The sequence below is a fragment of the Lagopus leucura genome, unplaced genomic scaffold (assembly GCF_019238085.1).
Source record: "Lagopus leucura isolate 7727_CA_CO unplaced genomic scaffold, USGS_WTPT01 Super-Scaffold_73, whole genome shotgun sequence".
NCBI lineage: Eukaryota > Metazoa > Chordata > Aves > Galliformes > Phasianidae > Lagopus > Lagopus leucura.
The window spans coordinates 18969565-18987809 of record NW_024962252.1 but is presented as its reverse complement, the minus strand read 5'-3'; the positions used below and the strand labels follow the sequence as shown (position 1 = coordinate 18987809).

Sequence of the window (18245 nt, the reverse complement as noted above, 5' to 3'; positions counted from 1 at the left end):
CTTATAGCTGAATGGGATAAGTGGGAGGAAATTTGGACCACAGGGTTCAAAATTTGATGGTCAGCAGTGTGAGATCTAGCCAGCAGTCAATTACTTGTGGCGTCTCTTAGTGCTCAAAATTGCAGCCAAAAGTAAAAATGAAGTAATGCATTAGGTCCTTCAGAGAGAGGAAAAAAAAAAAGTGTACTCCTATGAATGCCCTTCTGACAAGGAAATCATAGAATCATAGAATGTCCTGGGTTGAAAAGGGCCACAATCTAGTTTCAACCCCTCTGCTATGTGCCGTGTCACCAGACACTAAACCAGGCTGCCCAGAGCCACATCTTAATTTTACACCAACAATGGGCTTTGTTATTGAAAAAAAGTGTAAATAAGATAAATACATTTTATTCATCTTGTGGGGAAAAAAAAATCTGAGCCAACTGAAATCTTCTGGTGGGAATTCTGTGATTTCACATTATTAATAAAATAGTTACTTTGACTCTGATTTAACCTGTGTAAGATGCAAATCAGAGACAGCTTCATCTCAAACAAATTTTTGTCCACTGTAGATGTTTACTGCGATAAATAGAAACTTTACACAGTGCCTGAGTTGTTACCTGGAGTATCTACATGATTGATAGCACTGAGCATCCCTGTGAAATGAAATATTTAATCTCAGCATTTTTCTTCTAGATAAATATTTTCTTGTATTTCCCATTTCAGCATGTAGGGATTTGCATTCACAATATTTATTTGAAAAGTGAACATCAAAATATAGAAATTAAGCACCTCATATGCAAGGAAAACCAGACTGTACATACCCAGCAGTGGTTACTGTTGTGTTTACACTGCTTTGATTTCCTTAATGACATACATTCATAAATATAATCTTGTTAAAAGGCTACTGTCCAACACAAGATCTCATCTACCCATGAAGAAATGCAGCACACAAAATTGGCCTTTTCCATAAACATCTCATTGTTTCTATTTCTGTGATTTGATGAAAGTAATCCATCTTGTTTAAAAATTGAAAATTTAATAAAGAATTCCTTGTGAACACACATTTACCCATATGAGATAAATATTTACCGTGTTTTTCTTTGCTGTTAATATTCATGAACTTGTTTATTTATTTTCTGAGTAACACTTTAGCTCAAATGTATGTTGCTAATCAAAGTGAGTGAACAAAAATAGGAGATGAGGCACTTGTAATACATCATAAAATGTACATCTGGTTATTTAAGCATTGTCTCTATTGAACTATATCCAAATTATACTGTAATCTATATTTTATCTTTTTTATATTCAAATAAGGAGTAAACATTGTAATCAGGTAGTTTCATGCACATTTAAGTGTAGTTTTAAAGAAAAATGCAGCTAAAATGTATATAAGCATATCACCATAAAGCAGTCTCTTTTATTTCTTTTAAAAAATATTCTCATTTGCTCATAGTGGATGGCGTGATTTAGAAAACTGCAAGTACAGGGTGTACATTAAAATATTTTGAGAATATTATTTTCTTTGACATGGTCCTTTTAAAGCCCATGCTTTTTCACACAGCATGCGTACTGTCATAAGCAGGCAGCAACAAAATAGCTAATGACTCCAGTGCAGTTAAAGGTATGTGAACACCTTTTGTCCAATTTAGATGATACCAATAAACTTAAATGTTCTATGCTATTCTGTGCTTACATACGCATTCTGGAAGTGCAGATCTGCTCCATTCTGTTCTTTGTTCAAATAAGTCAAGAAATGTTTTTTTAAAAAATGCAAGCAACTGATTACAGTGCCTGGTAGTTAGACTTCACAAATCAATAATTCTTCAGTCTGGTAAGCATGTGTGCCATTTAACATTTCTGTCTTGTATTATTGACCTGAGGTGGGTTGCTCATGGTTTGTGAAATTAGATTTGTAATGTGCCTGGCACTTTTAGTAGCACTGTTACCTCTCATTTGTTATCTAAAATCAGAGTTACTCTTTACTTGTGTTGAAAAAAGCCTGAAGGAATTATGATGACAAGGACTTATCTTCTTTCTTACTAATGATGTCAAAACAAGAGAAGAATTGTAGGTAAGGATTGGAGACACAGAGATTACTCCTTTAACTGTTCCTACAACTTACTGAGAGAGAAAAATTATTCATTCCCAGTTTCTTGTAGGCCAGAAATAGTGCATTCCCTCTCCGCAGTACACACTGCTATACTTCTTGGCCTGTTTATGACAGTACATGAAGTAATGTTAATCACAAAATGTTAGTGATAATTCTCATCATAGGGAGAACGTGTTTTATCAGTAACACAGTTTCAGTTAGACTAAAATAGTCATTTCCTGTGTTAAGCAGTGCAGCGGAGATCTCCATATTCTATTCTAGGAAGCTGGCCAGTCTCTCATTCCTTTATCATTTTTTTCTGATTTTAATGTAATTCAACTAAATTAGGCATTCTAGGACCTTATGGTGTAGAACAGTTGAATGGAGAAGATAGGTGCTTCAGAAGCTTGTTCTGAATGATAACAGATTAGATTCTTTAGTTTTTTTCCTTTTGTCTGATTTGGCTACTGCTGAGAAACTGAAGAAGCAAATTTCTTGAATGTCATCAGCAGAGCCTGAGAATAGGCTGTCTGAATCTCACTATGAGAAGCAGGTGCTTAAAGTTTACCTAAGTTTGAATTAGGGCATTGTGAGGATATCTCTAAGAACTGAAGATTCAGGGTTTCAAAGGACTAGAAAAGATGAGCCTTAAAGACTCTGAAACCAAAACACTATTGAGAATAATCTTCAATTTTTTAAAAAATAAATAAATACTTAAATGCATAGAACTGAAATATCAGCAGAAAGTCTCTTGATTGTGAGTACTGGTAAATACACCAGCCTTGAATTCAAGGTCTGCAGTTGTTGGCAACAGAAGGATTTTATTCTTAGCAATCTCCCCTGTGTTATCAGTGTACATATATAAATTGTTCTTTTCCTTGGCATTCAGGTTAAATAGTAGATTTCTCATTAACCATATTGCTTAACCTATTTTTCCTTTAGTTTTTTGCCAATTTAGATTGGGGTGTAGCAGTTCATTTTAAGCCATCAGGCTAAATAAAGGGAAAATAATTAGTGCTGCCTGATGGAAGTGATAAATGTTATTCATTATTGTATTTCTTCTGTCTGTAATAGGTAAGAAATAGAAGATTCTCGAGTGGAGGTCATTGTAGTATTATATTGTTATCTGTACAACATTGTATTAAGCACCTTAATTCATGTGTCAGATGGCTTGCTAATTTTCATTCATGTGTCTGATGGCTTGCTAATTTTCATTCATAGGATCAGATCTAAGATTCACTTCCTAAGTGGAAGACTGTATCTTGAGATGGCTCACATAATCATTCATTCCTACATTCTAGTGCTAAACTTCTAACCCAAGCAGTATCACTATGCTGCTGGGAGTGAAAGTCCTCTTCAGGGGAGGGAAGAAAGACATATCTGGTAGGATATTATCTAGCTTGTCTCTTTGTGAGTACCTTTTCATGCTTCTTTGAGGCATTTTGTTGGCTAGGTATAATGATAATTAAATATTCAACATTTATTTGAGTTACCTTTTTCATTGTTATTTTGAATGGAATTTTCTCCACTCAAAATATATTTTTTATATGTTCCTTATTCATTTCCTCTCTTACAAGTGCAATTTATGTATATATAGAAAATCTTATCACTGTAGGCAAATTTTTATTACAGTCATTGTAAGTAAAACATTGGTTGTCAGAATTACATGTGGGCATGTATTTTCCTTTCACTTTCTGTCTATAGCTCTTTCACTTAGACCATTACTTTTATAAATACATACTCTGATTTCTTATTTTTCTTTATTTTCACTAGTGCTTTCATATGCATAAGATTCAACTGATTTAACAAAAATTGTTAAAACGATCTCACATCAGCTGTATAAGAATGTAGAACGAAAGTAGTTTTTGAAATTTCAGGTTTTACAATGTGTTCTCTTTTATATTTTGCTAGACTTAGAAAATGTTAATTTGCTCACTGAGAAATAATAGAGGCTGATTCTTACACAGAGTTACAGTCTGCTTCTAATGATGTTAATATGAATCTTGTCAGTTTTTAAAATAGAAATGTGATCCAACACCCATTTTCAGTCTGATGAAAATCACTGCTACTACATTTGATACTGTAGATAAAGAGAACAATGTGGCTGCCAATGGAGTAATGTTTCTCTCTAGAAAAAAAAAAGTTTTGTGACTCAATAAAGCCTTTTACTTTTATAAAGAGTATTATTGTAAAGTTAGCTTTACAATAGTAGTTCAGCTACTCAGTGCAATCATTTTTAGGTTTCAGTTCGTTCACTGTTCAATAGAAGTCCCCAACTCACCCTTTCTCAATGTAACAATGTGTTCTTTCTTTTGATCACTACTCAAGCCTTTTCTAAATTAACAAATATGTCTAATTTGATTTCCTCAGGGGAAGCATATAGCTTGAGATAATAGATTGTTGTTATGGACCTTCTTTGCTATTTAGTTTACTTAAATGGCTTAATCTGCATTTTAAGGAAGAACTGGTTAAAATCTATTTGGTAATGATTCTTCATTTAAAGGGTTTCCCTCTTTTCTTTCAGTGAAGACTAGTTTTAATTTCCCTCATTTTCCACACTTTTTCTTAGGTGCTACATATGCTGGGATTACATAAAGAGAGTGGAGGAAGAAATAAACTTTTCTTTCTGCAGTTACATAGTATTAAAAAAAAATGCTTGAATGCAATTTGATGAATGAGGAAAACCAGAATAGAGGGTAAGAATGAGCTGAACAAAGAACTGAAAGCACTTCCCTCAGGGAATATTCATCTCTGGAGTTCCAAAGAGTAGAAATATTTTATTTTAATATATAAGGTAGCCTTAATGTAAATCGAAACAGTCATGCAAATCAAAACAGCCAAAAAAATACACAAAGAAGCCTATTCTGATCCAATGGAGGTCAATGCATAAGCACAAGTGTAGTAAAAACTCTCCATCTTTGTAAGTAAAACTGGGTTGTCTTGACCTCAGAATCGAACATCTGGTATTCCTAAGAGTTGTTGCCTACTGATAGAATCAGCAATCTACTCTTGCAGTACTGTCGTGAATATGAATAATGATGGCAATAACTGATGTAATGATTATGAGAATCACAATTAAATTTTGTTGCATCTTCAAAACCCTTTGTAAATATTAATGCTTATTTTTCCAGTATTGTTTTGCTAATCCTGTTCTTGCATGTGCGAAATGGAGATGTCACAGCGTATCAGTCTTGTCACAGTGTACTGATGTATTAAGCTTACTTCAGTGCAGTACCTATGAAATCACTGGAATTGCAAAGATGAGACTCAAAGCAGAATTTACATTTCCCTATTAGTAGTTTCCCATTTCTCTGTTATATGCCAGGTGATACATGCAGGAGAAAGAATCCCATTAGCCAGTCTTCTGAAGGATCATATACTTGACTCTTAGATTGACAGAGCTGGCACGTGAGGAATAAAGAAAGCTAAATAGAATCTAGCACAAACAGGACCAGTTTCACCTAAAGTAGATGTGACCATTTTCAGCTAGTGATGTGCTTGTCCACAAACATGAATTGCTTTTTTTTACATTCTGTGTAATATGTGAAAAACTGCATTCAGGCATTACATAAAGAAATTAAATTTCCTATGCAAGATAAACAACATTATACATGATAAAGTGTATTTATGTTCCAAATATTATCCAATTCCAAGTAGAATCTCTACTGCAGATGAAAAAAAATATGGTTTGAAGGTGGAAAAAAAAGGTTTTCCTTTCTGCCCTTGTATTTTCAGCAGTCTTTAAAAAGACTTTTTTTTTCTAAGGAGATAACATTAGAATTATGTCTAATAGAGACAATCTAGGCCTGTATAACCTCAGAGACATTAACAGTTGAGATCGCTTCTGTGAAAGACCTGTTGTTTGTCCATTCTAAGACCTGCTCTGTGCTTTCCTTACTTTGTAAATGGCCTAAATTACCTGAAAGACTGGAAATTATGTCAATTTTAAGCTTAGTTTTTACCAAATGGGAGACAGATATGTTAACATTCCTTCACTGAATATTATTTAATTATTTCAGTAGAAATGTTACAATTATAGAGCTGCAGATCTTAGAATATCGTCTACTGAATACTAGCTTAGCAGGACATGCTTACTCCATATTCTGCCATACCTATAAATTATGTACTTATGTCATATCTAACGGTTGTTTGTCTAACCTGTACTTATAAACCTCCAGTGAGGTAGTCTGTGCAATCTACTTCAATATCCATCCTGAGAGATTTTTTTTCTCATGCCTGTCATGGAGACAACAGATTATTTATTTCTTGTTTGTAATAACCGTCCATGTGCTTGGAGATTATATTGTGCATATGATTTATCTTCTCTTCCTCAGCACTTTCAATTTTGCCTAAGTGATCTATGGTTAGTATTAGCAGCGTTAATTATCCACTGAAAGAATAACAAAGGAATGTATCTCGGATTTTATGAAACCTGAATTTAAACTTCTCTTTTATGTCACTTTTTCAGGTGTTCATTGGCTCTTGATGCTTTCTTCTAATCTTGCCCTCCTAGCTCATGTGTTTCTCAATGTAATTTCAAAGCTGTTGGCATGCCTTATGTATCAGCAACAGTAGAAATGAGAGAATGTAGATACCAAATATGTTGATGATCATAAGGGAGCAGAGAATCAGAGACTAGTGAAAACTGATAGACTGAGTGAAACTCCTGCTGATTGATAAAGTGGGCCATTAAAAATTATGACATCATTCATTATTCTTATTCCGGAAGAAAACAGAGCAATGTTTATGTGTCTGCTGTCTATCTACCTATTTATACATTCCATTATTATCTTTACTTTCTTTCTGACATTGTTGTCATGTTTTCAGCTTGTCTACTCTTAAAGATCTTCATTATGGAACTGTTTTCAGCTATTTTCAATACTCAAAGGAACTTTTGAAATACTCTGTAGAGTACGTAATACTTAATCATTATAATTATTGTACCATGTCAACGGTTTACAGGCTGGTTCGGCCTGGTTCCGTGACGAGCGGGGCGGAGGGATCCGCAGATCCGCGCCTCCGGAAAAAAAAAGAAACAGAGGACCCCAAAATAATTAAAAACAGCAGCACAAATCAGAGGAGAAACAAACTAATTTACTAAGTATATTATCGGAATGCAAGATAACACACTATAATACAATATAATCAGAATAGAAGCTAATAAATCAAATATAATGAGAGAGAGAATGTCCGAAAGGTGGACAGGCCTCACCACAACGCTGAGGTGAGATGCGCAGTGCAGTTGAGCAGCAGGGAGACGGGAGCAGCGCCCACGATGAAGGGCAGGCAAGAAAAGCACATCAGGTGACCTTGCCAGGAGTTAAACCTCCTCTCCCTGACAGCAAGGTCCCCTGGGGAATGTAGTTCTTCTTCTCTTCAGGGCAGGTACCCAGGACTTGAGCATTGACAGTTAAAGTCCCAGTGCCCCACATGATGTTATGATCACAAAAATCACAAAACCATGACATAGCACAATAAGCATTGTTCATAGTGTTAATAATAAATTAATTATTTCTAGATTGTGTGAAGGGACATGACAATAAGCCTGGAAAAACACCCCTTAAAATCTACCTGGGAGGTGATGATTTACGTCAAGTCAATTTTTGGTGAATCTAATTGTCTTCTAAATAGAAGAGTAGGATAAATATGTATTTTTGCGCGTGTTTTCTTTTTTTAATACCCTATACGTACAACACACAGTACAAAAAAGTTTATGTCCAACAAAGTAATAGCAAAACTTCAGTGTCAGACAGGCTAATGTTTCTATACTAAAACTGGTTACCACAGGAGTGAGCATGAGTGTAGTAAATAGATTTGAAATTTATCAAGTTCACTTTGATAGCATCTAAAATATATTCTCACAGCCTGCTAGCAGAGCAAAGCCAAGTCCTAAATAATGTTCTCTTCTGGATACCTCATTCCTTGTAGATTAATATATGTGTGATAGGAGAAAGCTCAGCAATTTTAATGAGAGCCATGTAAGGATGCTCTTACTCTTATCAGAGTTAATCAGAGCTGAGGAAGAGCTGGCAATTTTTTCTCCCACATGTTAATGTAAGTCCATTGACATTCATTACACTTTATTAGAATTTGGCATGTTCTCAGAAGCCCCAGCAAGTACCGTGATGGCTGTTTAAAAGTTGGAATTTTGACAAATGCCATATTCTAATATACAACAAATTATGTTAGCTGAAGGTCCACTAAGAAACAAAAGGCAAATAGTAACTTTTTAAGGTCAAACTCTGGACTTAATATCATCTTTATAGGAGAGCATATAGAATGTTGGAAGAAAGTTTTAATACAGTAACATCTCATCAGTTTTATTAATACCAAAAGCCTTTCATTAAGAAAATTGAATATGTAAAGTCAAACGGGGAAGAGCTATAAGGTTATTCTGTTTCTGGTTGCTTTTTCCCTTTCAAAATGTAATTTTAAAGATGTTTTTTGAAAATCTATATGGAAAAAAATCTATACGGAAAAATGGGTGGAAAAAGTGTATTTGGTGTAAAAACATGATACTAATGTGAAAATCATTCTGCTTTGATATAGCTTAAGAGTTCTAGTTTAAACATCACATATGAATTCTGGTTCAAACTTCCTCATATATTCTGAAGTGTTGACTGAAATGCTTGTGGCAGAAAATCATGTGATCTTTGGAATAAAACAACCCTATCAATAAATCTGAAGACAAATGCTAATAAGAAACGTCATTTAAAAGGAAATTAATATTGATAGTGAGGTCTAAGCCTTATATTTCTGTAAAACTGTGTGTATCTGTGATCAAACAGCAACTAGAGAGTTCCTTTTTTTTTTTTTCTTTTTCATTAATTACAACCACAGTGAAGAAAGAGAAAATGAAGTGTTGGGAAGACTTTCAGAGTCAATTACAATGCAATTGGATGGATACTCAGTTTTTAGTCTCGCTTAGATGATCCTTTTTGCAACTGTTCTTTTTGTGGAAAACAATTAATAGTGTTTTGCAAAAATACAGTATGGAGCACTTAGTGCTCTGCCTTCAGCCTAGATCTATTAGAAATTGTGGGGAAAAAAAAAAAAAACTTGAAATATTTTTCCTTTTCTGCCGTGACCAATTGCAAAGACCTCTTTGTTTCTGCATCAAGGAGAACCCTGTAGGGATTCTTTATGCAATGGAGGACACTATGCAGGACCCTCTGTGCAATGCAAACACACCAAGCAGTGTAAGACACATATAGATAGAAAAGCAGTATCATTTGTATCCTAGATACAGTACTCCTGTTATTGGCGCGAATAAATCAGATCAATTGCTTTTAATCATGAGGCAGGCTAGGGCCCCAAAAATATTCACTTGTATTATTATGTCCATTTTTATGTATACCGGCCTTAAAAATTTTCTCCTTTTCTGACGTTTCTCTACCTTCATGTATTTTTCTAAGTAAACTGGGCAAGAAACAAGGGAATAATTTATGTACAAATTGTAGAACTTATTTTAAGCATTTCTAAGAGATGGGCTGTTTCCTATCATGCAAGAATATGGGGAATGTGTCAGCAGTAATAGAGAATGTAATGCTTGGTGTAATGCTGCCAAAATCTTTTAACAGCTTTACTACTCATAGTGAAGAATAGCTCTTGAATCCTACACAAATACCAAGTAAGAAAACACTGGAACCATCAGCAAAGCTTGGATTTTTTACCCCATCAGATGAGCCTTTTAAAAGCTTGGTTTTCTTTCCTCTTCTAAACCTAGACCTTTGACAAGTAACACATTCCAATAGTTGAGTGTGTCCCTTCCGCCTCCACCAATTTCTTTTTAAAAAAGAGCATCAGGAGATTACTAGTACTGCAAGACGCTATTAGGGGTCAAAGTCATTTGGGTTTTTTTCCCACTTCTGTGCCTTTGTCTGCTCCCTTGCCTCGTCTCTCTCTCTCTCTCTGTCTCCCTCTCTCTCTCTCTCTCTTTCTCTGCTGCTGGCATGCTTTTACAGCCAGGTCACTTCATAACAACTTGAGAACCTGAAATTTGGTGTTGAATGGCTGGGGTTGCAGTAGACATTTCATTGATTTCAAATAAAATGTCAGACGTAAAATACAGTGTTCATTTCTGTAATTATTACTTCTTAGTGTTCTAATTGAAAGTGGTAAAAAATACTAAAATTTGACCTTGTTGAAATTGAAGAGGGTAAAGAAATGTGAACATTTGCATAGAAGCAGTGTGCTGAAGATTATTTTTGTTTTTAATAACAAACAGATTTTTAAGGAAAAAAAATAATAAGTGCAACAGTTTTGGAAAGAAGTACCAAGAGGTTATTAAAACTGTAAGACACAGAACAGAACACATTTTCACACTTGTGAATTGAATGTGCTCAGTCAAAAGTAAAATCACTGTTCTTGAAAAATATCCTGTATTGCTTGACAGCTGGTTAGATGTTCCCTTGACAACTGCTCTGGTTAATCAAGGGTGTAAATGAAGCTGCTGTTTCAATGTTTTGCAGGAGTAATTTTAGATTGTCTCTTTAATATCAACACTTTTTCAGTGAAGAGTTATATTTGTTTTTGTGGGGATTTTTTTCCCCAGTGATCGTTACTAATTTTGCTTAGTGTATGTCAGCTTGGACGAGAAAAATAGTAAATGATTCTAAATGTAATCTTCCGATTATGGCATTATAAAGTTGGTAGTAGTAGTATTGCTTTGTAATAATTTTTCAGAAGACCCAAAACTTTGTTGTTCTAGCAATGTAAGATATTCATTTGGAAAAACTCGTCCTATGACAGTTTAGCTTGCATAAAGTCAAAGATCAATTCTCTCTATAAAGCCTCGTTTTTCCGTATCTACTGATCTGACCTTTTAATTTTGCTATGTATCTCCTTAGACTGTTGGAAATGTGGCTGCACTTACAGCACTATACAGAGAACATAATCGCTATAAACTAAATTTTCCTGAGTTTGTTTACACGACCATGAATGCACCATTTTTAGATGACTACATTAGATAACCATAATGCATAGATGCAGTTAAAAGTATTCCAGAAGTTCCACTCTCTGGACCTATTCTCATCAATATTGTCAAATATGTAATCAGTTTAAGATTCTTTACTGTGTTTCCCTTGATATAAACTGGAAGCTGAAGCAATCATGCTATCAATTAGGGCTTAAGGCAGTCTTTCCGATGATTTGACCAGACATCAGTATGAATTTTGTGATCATACTTTCTGTTGTGCTCCTTTAGTGCCACCTGGTGACCAGCTTGAAGGAAAAAGAGAGTGTGATCCTTGTGTAGTGAGGTAGCTGATGATCTGAGCTAAAACCTTCACTTGAGCAAGATTTTGCAGGTGACATTAGATTTAGAAGTGCTTCAGTCTTTGCTAGTTCAAAAAGATTTATTTTAATACCATTTCCAACCTAAATTAATTCTATTCTTACTATGCACACAATGTGTACAAATAGGTACAAATGTTATATAAACATTGCACTTTGTTAGAAATTCAGTGTCCATTCATGTTATTCATCAAGATGTAGCTAGAAATGGCATTAATCAGTGTAGAACTTCTGCCTTTCATCTGTTGAAGTCAGTGAGACTTTTGTAAAGAAATAGCCCCTGAATTAAATCCTTTGTTAATTCCTGTTCTTAACGAGAGATTACATAAAATCCGCAGAAGCTATGAAAAATCATGTTATTTTAAGTCAAGTGCAGAAAAGAAGGCTGAACCTCTTCTTATTTCAAGTCTGTTGAATAAAGATACCTTAGCATTAACAGGAACATTAGCATTAACAAGAAAAGGTTGAGCTCCACATGGCTCCAGACTTAGATTGCTATGAGAAATACTCTATATATCATTCCCATACATCCTCCTTGAAAAGCCGTTTCCCATACCTGTTCCCCACACACACAGTTCACTTTTGCTATGTGAAACCTTTTTATATCATTACAAGTGTGATGTGCATGAATCAGACCAATTTGGTGCCTGACAAAATAATCCTGCAATAGGAATCATATTGCATTCTATTCTGTCACTATCTCTAGAGGTAAAAATACTCTGGCTTTGAATGCAACTGAAAAGCGAGGCAGATGGACTGAAATGCCTTCAGCATCTAAACAAGTGAAAAAGCATGAGTGAACTACAGATTCTTCAAAATGTAAAGATGTCAGTGATTAGCCATTTTCATCTCAGGTGTTCTTAATGTGAATTCAGCATTTCATTATAGGAGGTTAATTAGAAAAATAAGGAAAAAAATGTCAAGGGAATAAATCATCATTTCAGTTTTATCTTTTCTAACGTGAATAATGGATTTTATTTTTATACCAGATGTGTGTAATAATACAGCTGCATTTCTCCAGTTGCAAGATAAGGACAGAATTAATCTTGGATTATAAGAGAAATTTTATCAAGTTGTATGGCTAGCTCAAGAGGCATTTTATGTCTGGTTTAAATTTTCCATGCTCTGTCTCTTTTCAAAAGCTATTCTAAGCATATTTGAGTAATCTAGCAAACTCAAACAGTTCTAATTTTGTGGTAACGTAAGCATGAAAAATATTCATTTTTCTCACATTTCAAATGTTTTCCATTTCTGTGACATAAAGCAGATAGAAATTTCATGTATTATTTGCCTGGAAGTTCTTGCAGAGAAAGGAACAACCGCCAAAGGAAGTAGTGGCAACATTCCTAACGTGTACTCCAAAATACAGGACAATGGATTGCTGCTTGTAGCCTGTGGTTTATTTTCACAGCTCAGTCACTAATCTGCTGGCTGACATCAAACTAATCGGTTCTTTTCTTTGAGCTTTCATTGCCACATCTAAAAAAAAAAGAAAGTAAAAAGCTTTATGTCCTCAGTGAAGTGGAGACCTGACGTTCAAAATCACTGTGTAATAGCAGATGCTTTCAGGTATTGTTTTTGCCTTTGTAATTTATTATTTCTTCTTTTCTGACATGTTTCTTGAAAGGCACAAGTAAGCCTGAATAAGGATGACTGTCTTAGCATGTTAACATTTATGTGAATTTAAGATACCTGTGATTATCTACATAAAGAACATTTTAGCGCTGAATAATCTATAAAGATTATTTTAACTATACCTATTTGTATTTTTTTTACTTTTTTTTCTGTTGCAAAGAATCAAAACAAAAGAAATCATGTACTCAAATCAGTGGGAATATGTGAATACCAGACATTCACAATGACAATTTGCAGTGCTCAGTTCAGCTTAGTAGGCTAATTGCTTGAAGAGGATCAAAGTGACATAGGCCACAGTGTTCTTTTTTTTTTCCCATCAGACAAACATTTTAGTTTATGAACATGATTACACCACTTAAGCCTTTATTCTCTGTAGGCTGGACTATTATAAAATGTGATCTGTAAGACCAGACTTTGAATTGATTTAGATGCAGACTTTAGACAATTTCTTGAAAAGCAGGCATGAGGCAGAGGCAAAGGGAATGCATTGCCATGAGCGTATTTGGTCTGTGCTTAAAAATCTGCTTTGACTGGTAAGTATCAAGAAAAGGTTACAAGTTTGTTTTCCCCACAAGAATGGTAAATGAGCTAAAATATTTTATAAGAGAAATTATCTCTATACACTGTGACTTACCAGGAGAATCCCCAGCAACAGAAATATTAATGGGAACAAGAAATGAAATTCAAGATATTTTTAATATATCAAGAACTGGCTGGAAATCAGGGTAGACAGCAGTACTTTCTTCAAAATTGTCCTTATCCTGAGTATTTAAAAAAAAACGATCACTAGAGAACTTGTCAATATGCCCATTGCTTATTGAGGAGAATCTTCTGTTTATTAAACTCACATTTTGTAAAGAAATTGTGAGAATTAGCTGACGTTCAGAACATCAGACATCATCAGACAGATGAGTCCGTATGTTCAACATGAAAATGTTATGATAACTTTGTATTACATAAGAAGTAACTTAACTTAAAATATACTTATAAGGTATACTTATTAAAATACACGTGGTAATTTTTAAATCTAAAATTAAAGAAAAATGTGAATATTTTTCAAACTCATTTGAATAGTCTAGGAGTCTGGGTCACATCTGAATATGTGACAATGCCTCTCAAATGTTGCGGTATTCTAAACAGTTCTAAAAGCAATAATGCTCCTCATTGAAAAGGAGAAAAAGTTCTGCCTACTTAGAAAAATGAAATAACATGATACGTATCAACTCCATGCATCATAGTGCAGTGAAGAGTCAGTGAGTTAGCGTTGTCTGAAGTAACTCTGGAACCAGAGCAATATAGCCATTGGAAAGGTAGAATTTATTAATAAAGATGCATTACTTGCTGATATAGACATATTACCTATGTGGCTTGTGTTAGAAAATGCACTGTTTTTAGCTGCTCACTCAGATGTCACTACAGTTAAGTATTGATACTGTGCCCACATTCATTAGGGACCTAATACTATATGTTTATGTTAACACAATGTTCCCAGTAACTTCAGAGCTGAAAATTGAGACTCTAGATGCTAATTTGCAGATTGGATGATAGAATAGTAAAACTGTAGGCACAAGTAGAAGAGCAAAACTGAAGGCAGAACATGGGATAAATCAGCAGCCAAATGGGTGGTGATTTGTGAAAACGTCAGCATTCAAGAACGTTGTAGGTTTTGATGTGGTTCATCCATGTGTAAATTTACTCATTTATTTGGGTAAATTTATTTTATGTTAGTGCTGAGGTATGCCATTTTAGGAATGTTACAGTGTTCAGGACAGAATGGCCTTTAAAATACATTTAATCCTTCATGTGTTTGCAGCCTGACATGGCAGTTTATTTGCACAAACACAGAACAGTTTATTACATTCCTGCCATTGTCCTTGCCCGGCTAAAATCATGGGATATTTGGCAGTCGAACTAAATATATATATATATATATATTTTTTTTTTTCAGGATCTATAAAATTTGTTATGAAAATGTAACATTTTTCTTGCTAAGGACATTAGTCATGAAACCTAATTATGTGGATATGATTGATAAGAGTTTGATGTCATGTTGTGCATGTAGTCAGTAAACCCTATCATGCTTCCCAAAAGGAAGCCCATCACATTTTCTTTTCAAGTACTTGAAAATTCAAACTGAGTGTATAAGTGGGAAGCACCTCTGCAGGATTATCAAAGTTTGGTTTTAAAGAACCCATCAACTAATATTCTGCTATTCTGCCATTGCTTCACTAATATTCATCCAAATTTCCTTTTGAAATATTAAAAATATATATTTGAAAAAGACATATTAGAAAATCATCTTGCTGGATTTAATTTTTATTACAATATTTCATCATATCTCATCATAGAAAGAACCTAAAGAGTCCTCGGAGTCTGACTGAATGTTCTCTTGTGGTTACTTTAAAAATTTCTTTAACATTATATGCTTTATTTGTGAAGCTCAGTACCAGAGTTTATATTAAGAGCATGTTTCTCAAGTAGCGATAACGATATCTCTGTGTAATCTTGCTACTCAGATCTACACAGCCTTTCATTTCTTACTCCATGTCTGTTTCCCCTGTAGGGCAGGAAAAGGAAATTTCCACCTAGGGAGTTCAGCATCTTTCAGCATCAATGATACTTGTCCAACAGCCCTCTATATTAGGGAGAGCACGTCAGCTACAGTTAGCACTTAAAATTTATCAGTGCCCATTTACACGTCTTCTTTGTCTCTGTGTACATTTCAAACAGTGGAGTCAGGAGCAGTAGGAAAGCAAATAGAAGACATTAAAAGAAGAAAGTTACATCTTTTTTTCTCCTCAGTAATTCGTGTAAGCATGAAACTAGAGTTGTTATTATCCATAAATTGTCATCTATCATGAGGTAGAAACATCTTTTTCACCTTGCCTTTGCTGTCTGAGGTTTGAATACTCCTCTGTCAGTAGCATAAACAGTAATGAGATCTTCTGTTTCCTTCTAGCTATATGTTGCCTGTTAGCAGTCCTGAAGGTTACTGCATGATTGAAATGGCTGCAGACAGAAACCCTCCTGTACGACACAGACTCCATCTCTCATATCAGGCATCTCAGGTGAGTCTAAAAAGCATCAAAAAAATAGCTGCTTGCTTTGAAAACACAGATATCATTATATTTTCTTTAATATGTCATTTCACAGAAAGCATCCACAATATTTCCAATGATTTCTTCAGCTTATCTGACTCTGAAACATCTATTTCAGCTGCTTAATGTCTATGAAAAGGATGCTGATACTGCAAGAGAAAAAATAAAGTATCTGCAGTGTCAGTGAATTAAGCCATGGTGTTGTTAGAAACAATTCAGACACAGTTCAGCAGTAACTCTGGTTATTTTTTGTTTGCGATCTCTGCTGTCTTGTGGTGGGCAATTATGAATCATTACTGACTTAACTTGATGCCAGAACTTTAGGACTTCCCTTCTGAGCAGTACTGTAAATATGATTGTCTCCATTTTCAAACCAGCCACTCTAAATCTGCCTTAGGCCAGCTTTCCCATATCATGTTTTTTTCTGTTTTGCTTTGTCTCCATTTTGTCACCTTTCTTTTCTCTGTGTTCTAGTATCAGAAGATTATTCCTGCATGTTATGTTCTAAGTTGTTTTGAACTTGAGAATTTGAACTGTGATTGAGCTTTCACGTTATAAGTTTGTTTGCTAGGATACAGGACAATTAATTGTAGATAGACTAATTATTATGTGTATTGTATGGTATGTGCTGTCAGTAATAGAATTTCTTCTCTTCCCAGTCAATGTCTGGGTGCTCAGTCTGATAGAACTGAGTTAGATATCATTATTACCCAAATTATTTCTGTTCATATCTTCTAGATGACCAGCCTGATGTTCTGAAGGGGAATGTTGTTTGTCTCCCCCTTTATGTCTGCAGCCTATATCTCTGGCAGAATATGTATCTAACACTGTTTGCAGCTTGTGTGTAGAGAATCTGTGGAAATGACCCATCAGTGCGTGGTCATGTAAAGAAGCAGGCACTACCTCACTAAAAGAAAGACTTACAGGCAGCTGCTACCTTTGATACCATGCCCCAAGATGATACAGCAGAATCTTTCTGCCCCAATCAAGAAATTTATCTCATTTGTTAGTAAGTTCAGAACTCTTTTCTTTTTGTGTGAGTGCACAGTTGTTTCAGTTCATATGGATTTTGGAAGTGGATGTTCTAGTCCTCCGCACTTAGCACATTTCAATTCATATTTGCAGAGCAGTCGTGGACCAAAACAACTTAATTCCCTCAGGAAAAAGCAGTGCAGAAGATGTTCTCTCTGGGTGCACTTAATGTACTATACCACTAAGAGGTATTTCATGGGACCAAACACACTTAATTAACATAAATTCTTACATGGTATATAGAATGAATGTTGGATCTTCATGAAAAATGGTTATGCTTTACATGTCTGTTTCCAATCTTTTCAGAAGCATACAAGCAATGAAAGAAAAATATTATTTCTAAGGGGACTAAGGAATTTTTTTCCCCTTAATGACTGACAGTTGATTCTCTTTACCGCTCAGGCTCCAAATGAAGAAAAGCCATTTACAAATTAGCGTTAGAAAAGTTAAGCATAATCACAAAATCATAGAATGGCTCAGGTTAGAAGGGACATAAAAGATCCTCTAGTTCTAACCTCCCTGCTACGCACCAGCTCAGACTTCCCCAGGCCCCATCCAACCTGGTCTTGAATGCCTCCAGGGATGGAGCATCCACAGCTTCTCTGGGCAGCCTATTCCTGTGCCTCACTGCCCTCTGAATAAAAGACGTCCTTCTTAAATCTAACCTAATTCTCACCTATTTTAGTTTAAAACCATTTCCAAGTCTCTTATCATTATCATGAAAGTATTAGGAATGTTACCGTAATGTTACCATAATATTATCTTAGGGCTATTAGGTTATTAACAAGATTTACAGAAATTCTTCCTGTGTGCTTCCTGAAAATAGATTCTGGTTTTGTCCATTTAACTCAGAACAGGACCTTTACAGAAAGAAATGTGTATTATGGTGTACTAGTGTGAGTTTGAACATCTAACATATTACGATAAAAATCATCGATGTGAGAAACTGAGCAGAGCCAAGTGAAGTTATTCTGTGGTTCACTGGATCTGCCCCCACGTCAATGCTTTTGTAAAATAAGTCCAGTAATAAAAGATTATGTTGCAAGAGTAGTGTTTGGTACACCTTTTTATTATTATTATTTTTTTTTTTTTTTTTTTTTTTTTTTTTATCATAG

The 18245-nt window shown here is 34.8% G+C and overlaps 1 protein-coding gene across 1 annotated transcript in view; it reads left to right on the top strand.

Annotated features, from left to right (window-relative positions):
* The window catches only part of EYS (eyes shut homolog), a 643894-nt gene that overhangs the window by 529755 nt on the left and 95894 nt on the right, over positions 1–18245 (top strand). The window contains exon 29 of the mRNA XM_042889745.1: positions 15960–16068. Within this exon, the coding sequence (XP_042745679.1) occupies positions 15960–16068 (109 nt within the window). The remainder of the gene's footprint in view (positions 1–15959; positions 16069–18245) is intronic.